General features: G+C 46.2%; 1 protein-coding gene and 1 long non-coding RNA gene across 7 annotated transcripts in view; both read left to right on the top strand.

Annotated features, from left to right (window-relative positions):
• The window catches only part of sox5 (SRY-box transcription factor 5), a 78,858-nt gene that overhangs the window by 51,222 nt on the left and 13,371 nt on the right, over nucleotides 1-14,265 (top strand). For 4 of the 6 annotated variants that reach the window (XM_052055353.1, XM_052055352.1, XM_052055350.1 and 1 more), the window contains exons 8-10: nucleotides 936-1,021; nucleotides 6,203-6,361; nucleotides 12,553-12,751. In XM_052055353.1, coding sequence (XP_051911313.1) covers nucleotides 936-1,021; nucleotides 6,203-6,361; nucleotides 12,553-12,751 — 444 coding nt within the window. The remainder of the gene's footprint in view (nucleotides 1-935; nucleotides 1,022-6,202; nucleotides 6,362-12,552; nucleotides 12,752-14,265) is intronic. The other 2 variants (XM_052055354.1, XM_052055355.1) reach the window with 1 other exon arrangement.
• Nucleotides 1,039-2,734, top strand: LOC127593778 (uncharacterized). The gene is made up of 2 exons (XR_007960505.1): nucleotides 1,039-1,310; nucleotides 1,350-2,734. It is a non-coding gene; the product is annotated as an uncharacterized LOC127593778 (long non-coding RNA).

Raw genomic sequence — 14,265 nt, 5'->3', positions numbered from 1 at the left:
AGACTGGTCCACAGACCTGAGGCGCCGGGCAGGTGTGTAGGGGCGGATGAGCTCAGAGAGGTAAGGTGGCGCGAGATTATAGGATCTTGAAAATAACCCTAAAATGAATGGGGAGCCAGTGAAGGGATGTCAGAGTGGGAGTTATATGCTCCCTCTTACGAGTACCAGTCAAGAGGCGAGCAGCGGCATTCTGGACCAGCTGAAGGCTGGTTTAAAACAAAACAAAACATCGCTGGCCACATTTCATGTACAAGAAACCACCGCACACCATGAAAAACAACCAATCAGAGAAAGGAGACACGCCCTAATAATCAGTTACCTTAAGTATAAACATTTCTCATTGTCATTACACACTATTTCTCATTACTATTTCAACATTACAGGTACATTTTTTTCCAATATGAATCCCAAATGGGCAACAAATACTTGCGAACGAAGCAAAGTTTGGGTATGCATATCGACTTATCTCTATAAACGCAGGAGAGAATCAGACTCGTTTTTTTTCGATTGTTATTGTCGATTCGAATGTAAGTTAAAGACAATGAGACAAAAACATGACCCCTCCCCCCCAAACTGTTTTGCCTGTAATTCATATCTTAATCAGATTTAAATGAAGTTATTTTAACCCTTTCGTGCACCCTGTGAACTGATAACATGATCAGCCGTCCACTCTAGTGACCGCTGTCCCCCCCATATAAAAAAACCTATAATATATATGCCGGGTTCTGATATGTGGCAGAATACAAATTTTATTTACCGATTAATCGGACAATCAATTGTTCGATTAATCGGATTAAATAAATTACATTTTTTTGCTGCCAAATATCAGAACCCGCCTCCCCAAAAAAAAGTGTTATTGTGGCTTCTTAATTCACAGTGTGATCATGTGATCAAGTGCTTGCTGACTCAAATTATCCTTTTTTTTTTTGGGACAGGTGACCCCTACCCACTCCAGCTCATCCCCACCACAATGGCCGCGGCTGCCGCCGCCACACCCGGTCTCGGACCCCTTCAGCTCCAGGTACAATGGGCAAAAAAAAAAAGTGATTCCGTATCAAGGTGATATATTATGATGGACAGCTGCCCCGACACGTGTCCTGCTCACACATTCGGGGTAAATAAGGTCAAGCGGCGGTGCCGTCTACGCACGCCGCCGGCGGGGCCCATATGCGAGGCACGACGGGGAGAAATAGCAAAGCTGTGTGAAATTCTATCAGCGTAAACGGTTCTCAGCGCCACCGCAGATTTCGTTCTCACTCGTTCCGTGTGTGTGTGTGTGTGTGTGTGTGTGTGTGTGTGTGTGTGTGTGTGTGTGTGTGTGTGTGTGTGTGTGTGAAGTGTGTCTGTAGCCCGGGAATAATGTCCTCAGATCACTGCTGCAATCTAGCTGCCCATATGTTCCGCCGTGTTCCGACTCACTTAAAATCTCGACTTTGTCCACCCCCACCCCCAAAAAAATCTTTCATCTATCTCCATTCACACACTCACATCAAGATTAAGGCTTTGTCAGAGATTTGCCCGGGATTGCCAAATCTAAACATGGCAGGATTTCTCAGATTTTGTGAAAGGAGGTCTTGGTCTCTTGGTTGCCATAGCAACGCAAAACATTTTATTGAGATGTAACTATAAATATCAACACTCCTGCGTTTGCAAACGCAATCATTGTCAATTTTTGATGGATGCCGTTTGTGCCATTTTTACACGGCGATAATGTAGTGGTTGTTACGCAAATGCATCTCAAATACTTAAGGGCGGGGGGGGGGGGCATAATCACAACTTTATCACAATTTGTCATAATGTGATTTCCTCCGATGATAACGATTACCCACAAGCCATCATCATCAGTTGCGGTATATTGCTCACGCTGTTGAACGGAATCGTATCGTCCGTGAGGCATAAAATTAACTTGCGCAAATTACATGAGTGGGGATCCGGAAATTGATAACGGAAAAACCTCACCATCATTGGATTGGATCGCATTTAAGTCGGGGTGCGGGGGGAAACCAGTGCAGAATACCGACCCCACCCACTTGCAAGCTACAATCGTATCCTTTGAGTGCTTTCCTTTTCGGAGAGAGGGGAAAAAAATTGGTATTAATCTGCTAACGATTTAAAGCTCTTTCGGCGTTAGTAGAAATGGGAACCCGCTCTCACACTCAACGGCAGCTTAACGTTGGTTTTTCAAGGCAACCGAGTGGACAAGGTTGACATTTAGCATCTTAATCTGAAAAGGGTGGGGGGAGTGAGTGTGACATTGTGCATTAGACTGGATTAATCCTCCTCACTTATTGACCCTTGATATTATTGATATTATCCACGCAAATGGGTTGAGAAGGACAAGCGAGACCCGCAGATACAAACGCACTTAGGCGGATGGGGGGGGGGGGGGGGATACTCGAGGGTGCACGGAAAAGGTGGAGTCATTTAGCGAGGACCAAGAGAGAGTTTTCTCTTCCATGTGTGTGTGTGAGTGTGTCTGGCTTAAAGAGGGTCAATGGCGTGGGTCAGGCATCATATGGAGAGGCAGATGTTGCAACATATTGTCCTGGATTACCGCGCTGTACACCGGAGAAATGGACGACAGGCGGGCAACAGGCAGACGGTTGAAGAGGGAACGGTGGTGGGGGAGGGGAGGGGGGGGCGTGAGAGACAAAAAGACACATGAGAGGCAGCAATCGAGAAGTCAGCCAGCGATACGTTCGTGAATCGATACTCAGCACCCGCTGAATCTTGAGGGGGACCAAAAAAAAATATATCAATATGTATGATTCGAGTTTCCAGCGTTTCTAATAATTTGCCCCTATGTCACGGCTAAAAAATAGCGTCCAATTCCACAGTTTCAAGTGTCTTTGTACGATCGCGGCTCGGGATCCACGCATTGCTCTTCTCTATTGTGGTCGATCACGCACGACCAGTCCACATGAAAGCGATCAGACGGACGGGAAGCGGCAACAGACGGAAAGACAGACAGCGAGGAATCTATTCGAAGTTTTTTGGGGAACAATAGTCCTCAGTGTGCGCGCAAACAATAGCGGCCTCATTGAGGCGCCTGCTGAACTCCTGATGACAAAGAGCAAGCGGGGAGAGCTGGTAATCTGACTAAAACCGCAGATTATTGACCGAGGAGCTTCACACACACGCATGATCGCCACCCACTAAGACACACACACACACACACACACACACACACACACAAAATGCACACAATAGCAATAGCGTTCCCCCAATTGATTGTGGTTCATCGAAATGTGTGCCTTACAGTTCCGACCAATTTCCTATAGATGCCAGAAAATGGCAGCAAAGCACTTTTTCCTATTAGACATGGCTATGGCCGAACTGAACAAAGTGCGCCGCTCAGTTCAAGACAGTTGCTTGGCACCAAAATGCCATCAGACAGTACTAAACCAATATAAAATACAATGTAGGATACAGAATTTGTTGAACGCCCAACTGTAGGGATTCACGCTAATGCCCTCGCATGCAGGAAAGGAGAGCCACAGGCGCCAATGCACTTTTGAGTCGTGTATTGAGTGCCGGGAGAACAGTTGCCGTCAACCACAGCTCCTGGCCAGCGACTCACGGTCAGATTTCTCCGATGTCACATGACATCCGATCAGGCCCCACCTCTTAAAGGCACAGACACATTTTATACTTGCAATTTTCTAGCGTGTTGAAAATAAGTCGTGTTCGGCAAATTTGTTCAGTTCAAGTGTTGGGAGGGGTAAAACTAATTTAAAAAATGTTTCATATCATACCTATATTGTGGATTTTCCGAAATGGTGAATGGGTCAAAAACTAGAAGACTTCACAGTCTATTTTCGCTCTTAGCACAAACACTCACACATGCAGATGTGGCAATGCATGAAGGGATTAGAAGAAAAAAAAAGTGGAAGATGGTTGTCACAGTTCAAACGCACCACGCACACGCACACACACACGCACACGCGCACATACACGCACGCACACACACACACACGTCTGAGGAGTGACATTTCAAATTCCTTATTCTTCATCCAACAACTATGATTGCATTCCCCCCTTCTCATTTGTTGATTCACTGTGTGTGTGTGTGTGTGTGTGTGTGTGTGTGTGTGTCACCGCGCCTGTGCTCCTCCAGTCACCCCAGGGGGCTTTGCGCTGTCACTTTCCGTTTGTTGACATGCACGCCGCTGTGGCGACGCTCTGGGCGTACTCGGCAGTGCCCTCTGTAAGCGCATGTGTGTGTGTGTGTGTGTGTGTGTGTGTGTGTGCGCGCGCATGTGTGCGTGATTGCGCGCCGGCCCATTGAGCAAAGCTTTGAGTGACGGGAGCTGGCCTTGTAATGGAACTCAATTCGGGCCGCAAATAAAGCGGCCTTTGAAGCACTGGTCCGAATATGGCAGGACATACACACACACACACACACACACACACACACACACACACACACACACACATTGCGCCCGTGGTGCGCTCGCTGCGGGGGGTGGTGGGAGGGGCAGGGGCGCCGCATCGGTGAGTGCCGTGCCACACAGAGCGCTTAATTGAAGCCGAGGCTGATCTGATCTCAGCGAACTGTGGCCCTCGTAGACGAACCGCTCCGGCCACCCGGTGCGGCGCTTCCTGTCCGCCGTGCGGTCCACAATGACACTTCCTCCCTTCCGAGTTGAGAAGAGGCAGCAGCTGCTTGCGACTCCGAGCGGAGATTTATCAGCGCCGCGCGCGAGCTGTCTATTGACTGTAAAAGGCACCGAAGTGGGCAAGAACACATTTTCTCCATCTTGTTGGTTAACAGCCTCGTCGCTAATTAGCTTGACTGGCGTCTTGTTTCTATTGGTGAAGGTTTTGCCTGTTAGCACATTTCCGCGCAATTTCGGAATGATTTGGGGGCATGGGGGGTCTTGTGGAAGCTACCGATACCAGCCAGCGATACTTATCCACCCCAAAAAATTAAAATGGCTCTGCCATCCTGTATATTTTGTAACACGTCACCAGCTGCCACTACAGCCGCTCACTGCTACCTTGAATGCCTGACTGCCGTGCTCTTATTTTTAACGCCTTGACAAGCTCCCAGTGAATATTGTCGGTGACAGACACCAGATTAGTCCACATTCAAATATCCCCCCCCCCCCCCCCCCCCTCGCTCTTGATGCCAGCTCGATTGACTCACTCCTCTTATTTGTCTAAAGAGAGACAAATGTCTGCATCAAGACAGCAGAGGGGATCGCGAGTTGCGGCGGCTGTCGGGAAGGAGGGGGGGGGGGGGGGCTGACGAGAGAGTTGCAAACAGACAGAAAAGATGGAGAATGAGAGAAGCAACGTCTCTTCCTCGGGCCATTTGCATAAACCAGCCTTTGTTTGACGCCGGTGGCCGGCCGCCAAGCCCCAACAGAAGGACGGAAGTTAAACTATAGACAAAAAAAAGAAGAAAAAAACTGGATGGTTTCCTTCCAGAAAATTAAAATCAGAAATCAATAATAACAATCCTAACTATTAAAAAAAAAACATCTGCTCGTTCCCGGCAAAAAGACCTCTCTTTTTCCTCTTCAGAAGCGCAAAGCGACAATTCACTGAAAAAGCGAAGCGCCATCTCCGAGGATTTTGTATTAAGCCACTTGAAAGAGGCTCGAGCAATTCTGAAGACCCTTTCCAAGTTGTTGGAAAAAGGACCGACCAGACACTGTTTGGTGTTTTGCGTTGCAATTGCATTAATAGTGCAACAACATCATGCTGTTTAATTAAATGCGTAGATAATGGTGGCAAGCTGTGTTTTGTTCCACTCATAAAGCTGATTTAATTAACAACAACAAAAAAAACTGAGGGTGAAAAGTGTGGATTGGCGCGTTCCAAATTTTGGGGGGTTTTCACCTTGAGCAACACACACGGTATGACCTTGATATCTCCGATGCTTTTTTTCCCTTTCTCCCCCACCGATGCACCTGGAGGGGACATCGCCAAGCCTGTCAGAGAGGCTGTTAGCGCCGCTCCCGTGGGGGTTGGGGGGGGCGAAGGAAAGAAGAGCGGTGATGTCCCTTTCTGTGTCGCGCAAACAAGCTCGGCCACTAATGGCCTCTTTCTTCTTGGGCTTTTTAGCCGACCTCTTCTTTTTTGTTTGTGCGCCCGCTCCGGTATTCATTTATTCATGTTGCCCCTTCCTCCTCCTCTTGGTCTTCCCCCCCACACCCCCTGCCCTCTTTTTATTTTTTTTCTCCTGACACTGCAGCAGTTGTACGCAGCTCAGCTGGCGGCCATGCAGGTCTCCCCCGGGGCCAAGCAGCACGGCCTAGCGTCCCAAGCCAACCTGGGCACGCACTCCCCGCCCACCAACACACACGCGCAGAGCGACAAGGCCCGCAGCTCCCCGCAGCCAAACAAGACCAAGGTAAACGCAAGAAGAAAATGTGCTTGTGTGGTAACGCTACAAAAAGCCGGTGGACGTGCGGGGGATCAAAACGTTAGGATTAAAAAAATTTTTCAAGGTGGCCCATAGTGCGTCTCCGTTGCCGAATCGCTCGACTTCTGCCGTGGCTGGACTCCTGCGTCCTCCAGGGGGCGGTAATGGTCACTGGCAGAAAAATGACACTTCAAAAATAAATCTAATCAAATCCTCCACCAGCTATTCAGATCCAATCATCAAAAGCAGTTGTACAAAAGCAGGTTTTGTACGCTCAAAAATTAAAAAGCAGAAAATGCTAAATGGTGGTTTATTTTGTAGCGCACTTTTCGAAACAAGGTCCCAAACAAGGAGCTTCGCAATACAAACAGTCACTGTCAACCGATTTCAAAGCAGAAAATACAAAAGAAAATAAGCGGTGAGTCAACAAAATTAGAATCAAATCGACACCGCAGCAAAAAGGCAAATCGACAATGGGAATTTTTTTTTTTAAATATAACACATTGTCACCCATTTCAAAAATCCGAAATTTGGAGGGATCACCAAAAGGTCCATTAGGTTTATAATAAGCATTTCATTCCACATTTTACCATCCGGTGACTGTAAATCATTCAATTTAAAAATAGTATTTGTGTGAAATTCCAATTAGCAGCCCCCCTTTAACTTTCGTACGCTGAGTTAAAATAAACAAACATGAAGGGCACTTTGTCGAGTGCATTCCTCCACCAAATTAAACAAAGATAAATAGAAAAATGTTGTTTTGGTGAATGAAACAGCACAAAATTTCAATTAAGACTATTTTTTTTGGGGGGGTGTTGGTGTTGCATCCCCTCCACCCACTCTGGTTCGGTGAAAGCCGGCCAAGTTGCATCCTTGGCTGTGCTCAACCTCGTCATAACGTCATAAACCTGCACGTTGGCGTTTTCTAGCGTTACAACACAAACAAGTGGCAATATTTGTCTCGTGTGTGCCGTGAGCATGGTTCCCTGGCTTTTGTTTGGAGTTTGCCCCCCCCCCATTGCCCCCCTGTTATTTTTTCCTCCTCTTATCAAACAATCACCTTTCCTGATTAAAACCTCAGCAAGTCAGCCAAGCAGGACACGGCCCGGACCTTTTGCTGTTTGTGCCATTTTCTCAGCTGGCTGGCCAATAGAGGCGGCGGGAATCCGAGTGGAATTCAATGAATATGTGGTCAGCCTTTGGGACCTTGACCAGCCATCCATGCATGCCTGCACGCGCACACACACACGCGCACACACACACACACACACACACACACACACACACACACACACACACACACACGCACACACACACACACACACACACACACACACACACACACACACACACACATCTACTCTAATGTAGCTTGAGTCGGAAAACCTCAGCGCTATATAATAGCAGACATTCCGCATTGAAATAATAACCATAACCATAAAAAAATGCCGAAAGGCCTTGCTTTCATGACACGCATACTTTTTGGGGTCTTTGTTGTGTTGCGGTTTGCTTTATCGTTAATCGGAAACATTCCGACGGATCCGTCATCAGACGAATAAAATTTGATCACAGCGTTTCGAAAAGGCTAATTGTGTTATTTATTTAATGACAACTGTTGTTTTCTGACGAACAGGACAATAACACTCGTGCAGCGCTGATTTCACTCACGTATGCTGCAATTGAATCCGTCCCTCGTTGACATGGGCCCGCTCCTTCTGGTATGCACCCCATGGCCACAAGGGGCAGTATAACAAATAATAAATACAGGGGAGAAGACTATCCCCTTTTGGCTCAGACGGCTAGAGTAAAATGTCATTTTCTATAGAGGATAAAGAATATATTCCTGTGAGTGTTTGAAATTATTTTTGCTTAAAGGGTTCTAATCACGCACGTTTATGGCATTTTGCGTTAGCATTAAGCTAGCTACTTTTGTATGAGTAATTATTTTTGGTGTTTGTTTGCTGCCAACCATCATGTTTCCTTTCCAAGATAAAAAGAAAATGAATGAGTTAAAAAATCCGCACCTACAGGCTATTTCAAAACATTTTGGGTGGCTGTCAATGGTTATCGTATTTGTGACCCTCCCAGATGTAATCTTGTGATGCTGCATGACAATGTCGACAACCGAGGAAAATGCCTACCCGAAAAGATTCTAAAAGTCAAGATAAATGCTATTTTTGTGCATTTACTGCTCTTTCAAGAAATGGCAATTTGACGCCAACTTTTCCACATGAGGAACGCACGTTTTACATCACAGGACTTCTCAACACAGGGCCTTCAAATAACGACTTACAATGCTCGTCAGCCGTTGCGATTCATTTATTTTTGTTCATGTGCTTTGAGGTCAGGGCCCCTGTCAGCTCCAACTGGGATATTCCCAATTTCCCTTCAGTATTGAATGCAGCACACAAGAAACACACACATACACACACACACACACACACACACACACACACACGCACACACACACTTGAAAATTCTCACGAGAACAAGTCGCATGATTCTGTTGACAAGCAGGGTCACATCCTGACTGCGCGCACGACGACATCATCACCGGCACAAACATACTTCCCCTGTCTTATTAGCATATATATGGACTTGGGCTGACCCCTAAAGTGCTGCGGCCTGTGGCGGAGGGAGCCGCAATAACCCCCTTCCCCCTACCCAGTGAGCGCGTCTGACATGTGCCTGAACCCCGGCAGGGCCCGCGGAGCCCAAATGGCCAAGTGACCGCTGTGCCCCCCCCCCCCCTCCACTCCCCTCTCTCCGCTCATCCCTTCGATCATCCGCTCCTTTGCAGTCTCTCTCTCTCTCGCTCGCTCTTGGCTTTCCGGGTGAGTGACATGTATATTTCAGAGGTGCCTTTCCCCCTGTGGGCTCCGTCTAAGGTCTCGAGTCATTTAGAGACCCGCTGCCTGCCTTTGCTCACAGCTGTTTGGACTCAGGCACACATCGCTAAAGTGCTTTTACCCTCGGGTGAGACACTGGCGCGCGCGCACGCGGGCACACACGCGCACACGCGCACACGCGCGCAGGTGTTGAAGAAGGCTAAGCATGGCACACGAACAGACACAAGCACAAATCACTGCGGCATACATGCCGAATTCTGCGACGCAAGAGTGCCTCTTTGGTTGTGTGGCGCCCGTGCCGCGTGGAGCGGATGAAACCGGCTGATGTGCTGTCACGACACTGGTTGACGGCAAATTTGAATCGGAGACGTTTGTCCCGAAATCTATTTTTTGATCCAGATTTCAAAAACTAATTGTTTGGGTAGCGTGTCAGGTTTTGGTGATATTTTCTTTTGTTGTTGTTGTTGTTGTTGTTGTTGTTGTGTGACTTATAATGGCTTGGATTTTAACATGTGTTATCATTTTGTGCAAAAAAAAAAAAAAAAAGTAAAATTCCACCCGTTGCTGAACCCAACCCTTGATTCGCAAATACCGCTACTTTCTGACAATATTGTTATTACATTAGTTTTGTGACAAAAATAAACAAGAAAAGTTTACTTGCACGTCTGATTAAAAACAAATTAAGTATCAAATTATTAATGATCAAATCCCACCGTTCTTTGCTGTATAAATGCATGTGACAAAATCTAAATACAAAATCTTGATACAGGGTCTGTGTCATGGGGGGGGGGGCATTCGAGGCCCCCCCACAATTGATTTACTGTGCCGCCCCCTACAGTCCAGCACTTTTCGTGCCAAACTTGATGTCATTCTCAATCTTTTCACGTCTTATTCAAGCCACCGACAATTAATAGATGCAAGAATCCAAACTCATTCCAAATAAGAATAACCGTCTTGATTATTTATGATGCAGAGAAAGCTGAAAACTTTTATACACAAATTTTCCACACAATTTAAACCTTTTTTTTTTTTGCGCAGTCGTAACACAAACTGATATAAACTCTCAAATTCATCAGAAGGCATTCAAATACAATTACAGTGAAACTCCTCTACAATGAAACCTTCATTCATTGATTCATCTTCCGAGCCGCTTGATCCTCACTAGGGTCGCGAGGGGTGCTGGAGCCTATCCCAGCTGTCTTCGGGCAGTAGGCGGGGGACACCCTCAATCGGTTGCCAGCCAATCACAGGGAACACAGAGACGAACAACCATCCACGCTCACACTCACACCTAGGGACAATTTAGAGTGCTTAATCAGCCTGCCACGCATGTTTTGGAATGTGGGAGGAAACTGGAGTACCCAGAGAAAACCCACGCAGGCCCAGGGAGAACATGCAAACTCCACACAGGGAGGTCGGAGCTGGAATCGAACCTCTGCACTGTGAAGCCGACGTGCTAACCAATGGACTACCGGGCCACCGTCACAATGAAACCTACATGGGTGAAAATAATCCAGAGTGTGAAAAAATGTTCATGCAGAAAGCCATTCCCACTTTTCTGCTCCCTCTACGACGAAACGTCCCACTGTTCCAGTATACAAAATCTTTTTCTCTGAGATCAAATTTGCTACAGTGAAAAGTCCCCTGTTGTGAAAAAATTCTTGCTGCAAACATGATTTCGTCGTAGAGGAGTTTCACTGTAGATAAGACGCTTCAATTCATGTCCAGTCTAGTGAAGGCGGAACGGCCGGGAGCGGTGGTGCAATAATTCTGCATATGGCTGCCACACATAAAAAACACAGACACGTTTTGGGTATTGAAGCTTGAAACTGTTTCTTCAGCCAAGGGAGACACAAAAGCATTTGTATTAATTCGACATTCCAAGCTTTCCAGAGGCTTCGTAGGCCTCACACATACACGCGCGACTTAGAGCTTGTTGAACAATGTCGCACGCACACTCGTACGCACAACAAGTCGGTCCAAGCCTCTCAGCTTGACTGTCTCAACTAATTCCTCCACAGTGGCATAATGCAGGTTGGCCACATTCCCACCATCGGATTTGGCTTGGCTCAGGGAGATCTCCCCCCCCCCCCCTCCATCTACTGCACAAGAGGCAGAGGCATTATCTTATTTGTAATAAATATTCAAACGCACTCCCCAAGCCAAAGCCCACCGTAATATGGGTCAGGATTGAGAATATCCTCGCTCAATTGTTATGCCCCTCCAACCCCGCCCCGCATCCCCTACTCTCCTCTGTTCTCTCCTCGGCCCTTTGTCTCACTAAAGGAATCTTTGTAGGGGGGGGGGGTCGATTTACAGAGGACCCCCCTAATGAAGGACAATCCGGTTAGGCCTCATCCTCTTCCAAAATGGTGCTCACATGCAGCCATGTACCCATGCGGAGGAGGGGGGGGCGTCTTAATTGGAAGGACTTAATTGAGTTGTGAGGGGCTCATAAGGCTTAAGGAATGGCAATCGCTGAGAGTCGGCCTTAACGAGTGGATATAAACCCCCCCCTACCCCCCTCCCCTTTTCACTCAATACAGAATTTGAATCCACTGTATTGTATTGTGCCTCGGCCTAACCAGTAATTCAACTAATTACTGTACAAGAAAAAAAAAGTCACGTTTGAACTCAAGTTTACTTTCTAATGGTGGCATTTTTAATCACGCGGGATGATTTGCATCCTTCCCATCCCGATCGGATTATGTCAACAGCAGGGGTGACGTTGTCGTGACGACAAACGTGATGACACCCAGCCCGTGGGTGTCGTCTCTTGTTGGTGGTGGACACGTTGATTCATTTCATGCTTGTTTGAGGTTATCGTTGTGCCACGGATGCACTTAAAATATAGAAACACCTTTGGAACGTCACGATTCAAACGCACGGGTAAAAATGCGACGGACTGGTTGAGAGGATGCCGCAGTGATTCGAAGAACAAGCTTAGTGTTGCGGCGCGGACGTGTCGAGCTGCTGATATTTGCCCATGAGACGTCATTCAGTGGGGGGGGGGGGGATTCAAGGAACGGAACATCTTTGTGCATGTTGACCAGAGGCCTGCCTGCCTGCATGCGGCATGTGCACAATCATCCCTTCCCATTGGATGGACGGTTTGCCCGCTGCTGAACTTTGCATGAGAACGTCAGCGGTTTGAAGCAGAATGTCCCATTTATCCGACCTTGTGATGAGGCTGTTTGGGCAGTGGCATGCACCGAATCATCTGTCCAGCCAGACTTGCCTTATGTTGCTGTGCATGGGCAAGAAGGTCCGCCTCCCGCTCCCAAATTTCTAGTCACAGCGGGCGACACTCTGCTGTTTTGGTTTTTGCAGGACAGTGAGGGTGCACAGCCACTGAACCTGTCGGCCAAGCCTAAGGCATCCGAGAGCAAGTCACCCAACTCCCCCCCAACTTCCCCACAGGTCCATGCTGCCGCTGCCGCCGCCGCAAAGCTGGGCCCCGCCGGCTCCATGAAGCACAGTGTCGCCCCCTCCAGCATTGGAGGACCTCCGGCCAGAGTCAGCTCAATAGGTTGGTGAACACTATTTAGATACACTTGCCACACATAGAAACAAAAGCAAGGCTCAAGTTTCACCTCCGCATCCTTCATCACCCAATTCCAAATCTAATATCGTTTGTGAATGACGGAGTAGCCGAACAGAAGTCCGACATTCATTTCATTGTCATTGAAATCTTTATTGAAATGCGGCGTCTATTTAATTCAGAAAGCAAACGGGTAATGTCAGCGTAATCATGTCAAAATAGCATGCTGTCCCCAGGCGGAAGTGCCGCTGACGTACGATATGTTCACCCAATCGCAGATGGCCAAAAACAGCCACGTTTTCTGAATGAATGCAAAAGTAGGTCCCATGTTGACATGGCGAACGTTTGCCAAGCAAGTCAAGAAAGCACAGAACGGACCCTGAAGAAAAGTGGAAATTATAAAAACATGACTCATGGTGAAGGTCCATGCAAAAAAAAAAAAAAAAAAACCTCGCTGTGTTAAAGAGCAATAGTATTTAATATATTATTATTAAATATTAGTAAATCGTATTTTATCATGTGTTTGGTTTTATTTTCTCATAATAGGGTGTTTTCACTTATTTATATGTTGCATTGCATTTCTTTTTAACATGGTTCAAAAAAAGTATAACTTAGTTTTGGAGCTGTAACAGATTAATTGCATTTCCATTCGCTTCAATGGGAAATATTACCTTGGTTTATGAACATTTGAAGTTAGAAAGGGGCAAGCAATGAAAATATTGCAGTGTCTTGGTTTCAAATAACTGTTGAAATGAGTTGAAAAGCTTCTTTTAGACAAAAATTTTGCTTTGCCGGCATCTTGTGATCTCTATAATACAATTAAGCACCATTTTGAGAGGGTGGGTTAATTCCTCATGAATTTTTCGCTCATCATGACAGGGAGTTGACAATGGTCATGAATGAATCTGTACACACTTATATTCGTGGCTGACCCGCTCCCTTCTTTGCCAAATCATGACAGTGATCCGTTTTTAACCAAACAAGCTTACACAAATAGCAAAGAAGCAAATCAAATTTTTGCTGAGCGAAAAAAATAGCCCCACTGTCAAGTGCATTGAGGAAGAAGCTTGGAGTGGTTAATAATTAGTAAAATTGATGAAACAATTGTAATTATTTGTGAAAAAAGATTGCATTCACCATATTTGGACATAGAGTGTCAGGTTTCCACCCACGAATGCTAATTCCAAAATTTTAAATGCGAATGCCTCAACAGTCGTCCAAGTCACACTCACGGAAAGAAATATTTTGTTGTTGTTGTTTGTGTACATAAATGGTGCACAGTTGAAACTACGCATTTAATTGCCATCTATTAAAAAAATGGGAGGGGTTTAGGGGGAACAATAATTGAAAAGTATAATTAAAAATATATATATTTTATAATAATATATATTTCTATATATTCTAATTAAAAAAGTGAAAATTACATTCCAACAAATTCTTAAAACACAAAAAGAAAAAAAATCCCTGACAATTGAAAAAACAAACAAACAAAATAAGTTGAA

The sequence above is a fragment of the Hippocampus zosterae genome, chromosome 21, assembly GCF_025434085.1.
Source record: "Hippocampus zosterae strain Florida chromosome 21, ASM2543408v3, whole genome shotgun sequence".
Taxonomy (NCBI): Eukaryota; Metazoa; Chordata; class Actinopteri; order Syngnathiformes; family Syngnathidae; genus Hippocampus; species Hippocampus zosterae.
The sequence above is the reverse complement of the archived record's forward strand: the minus strand, read 5'-3'. Positions and strand labels throughout refer to the sequence as shown.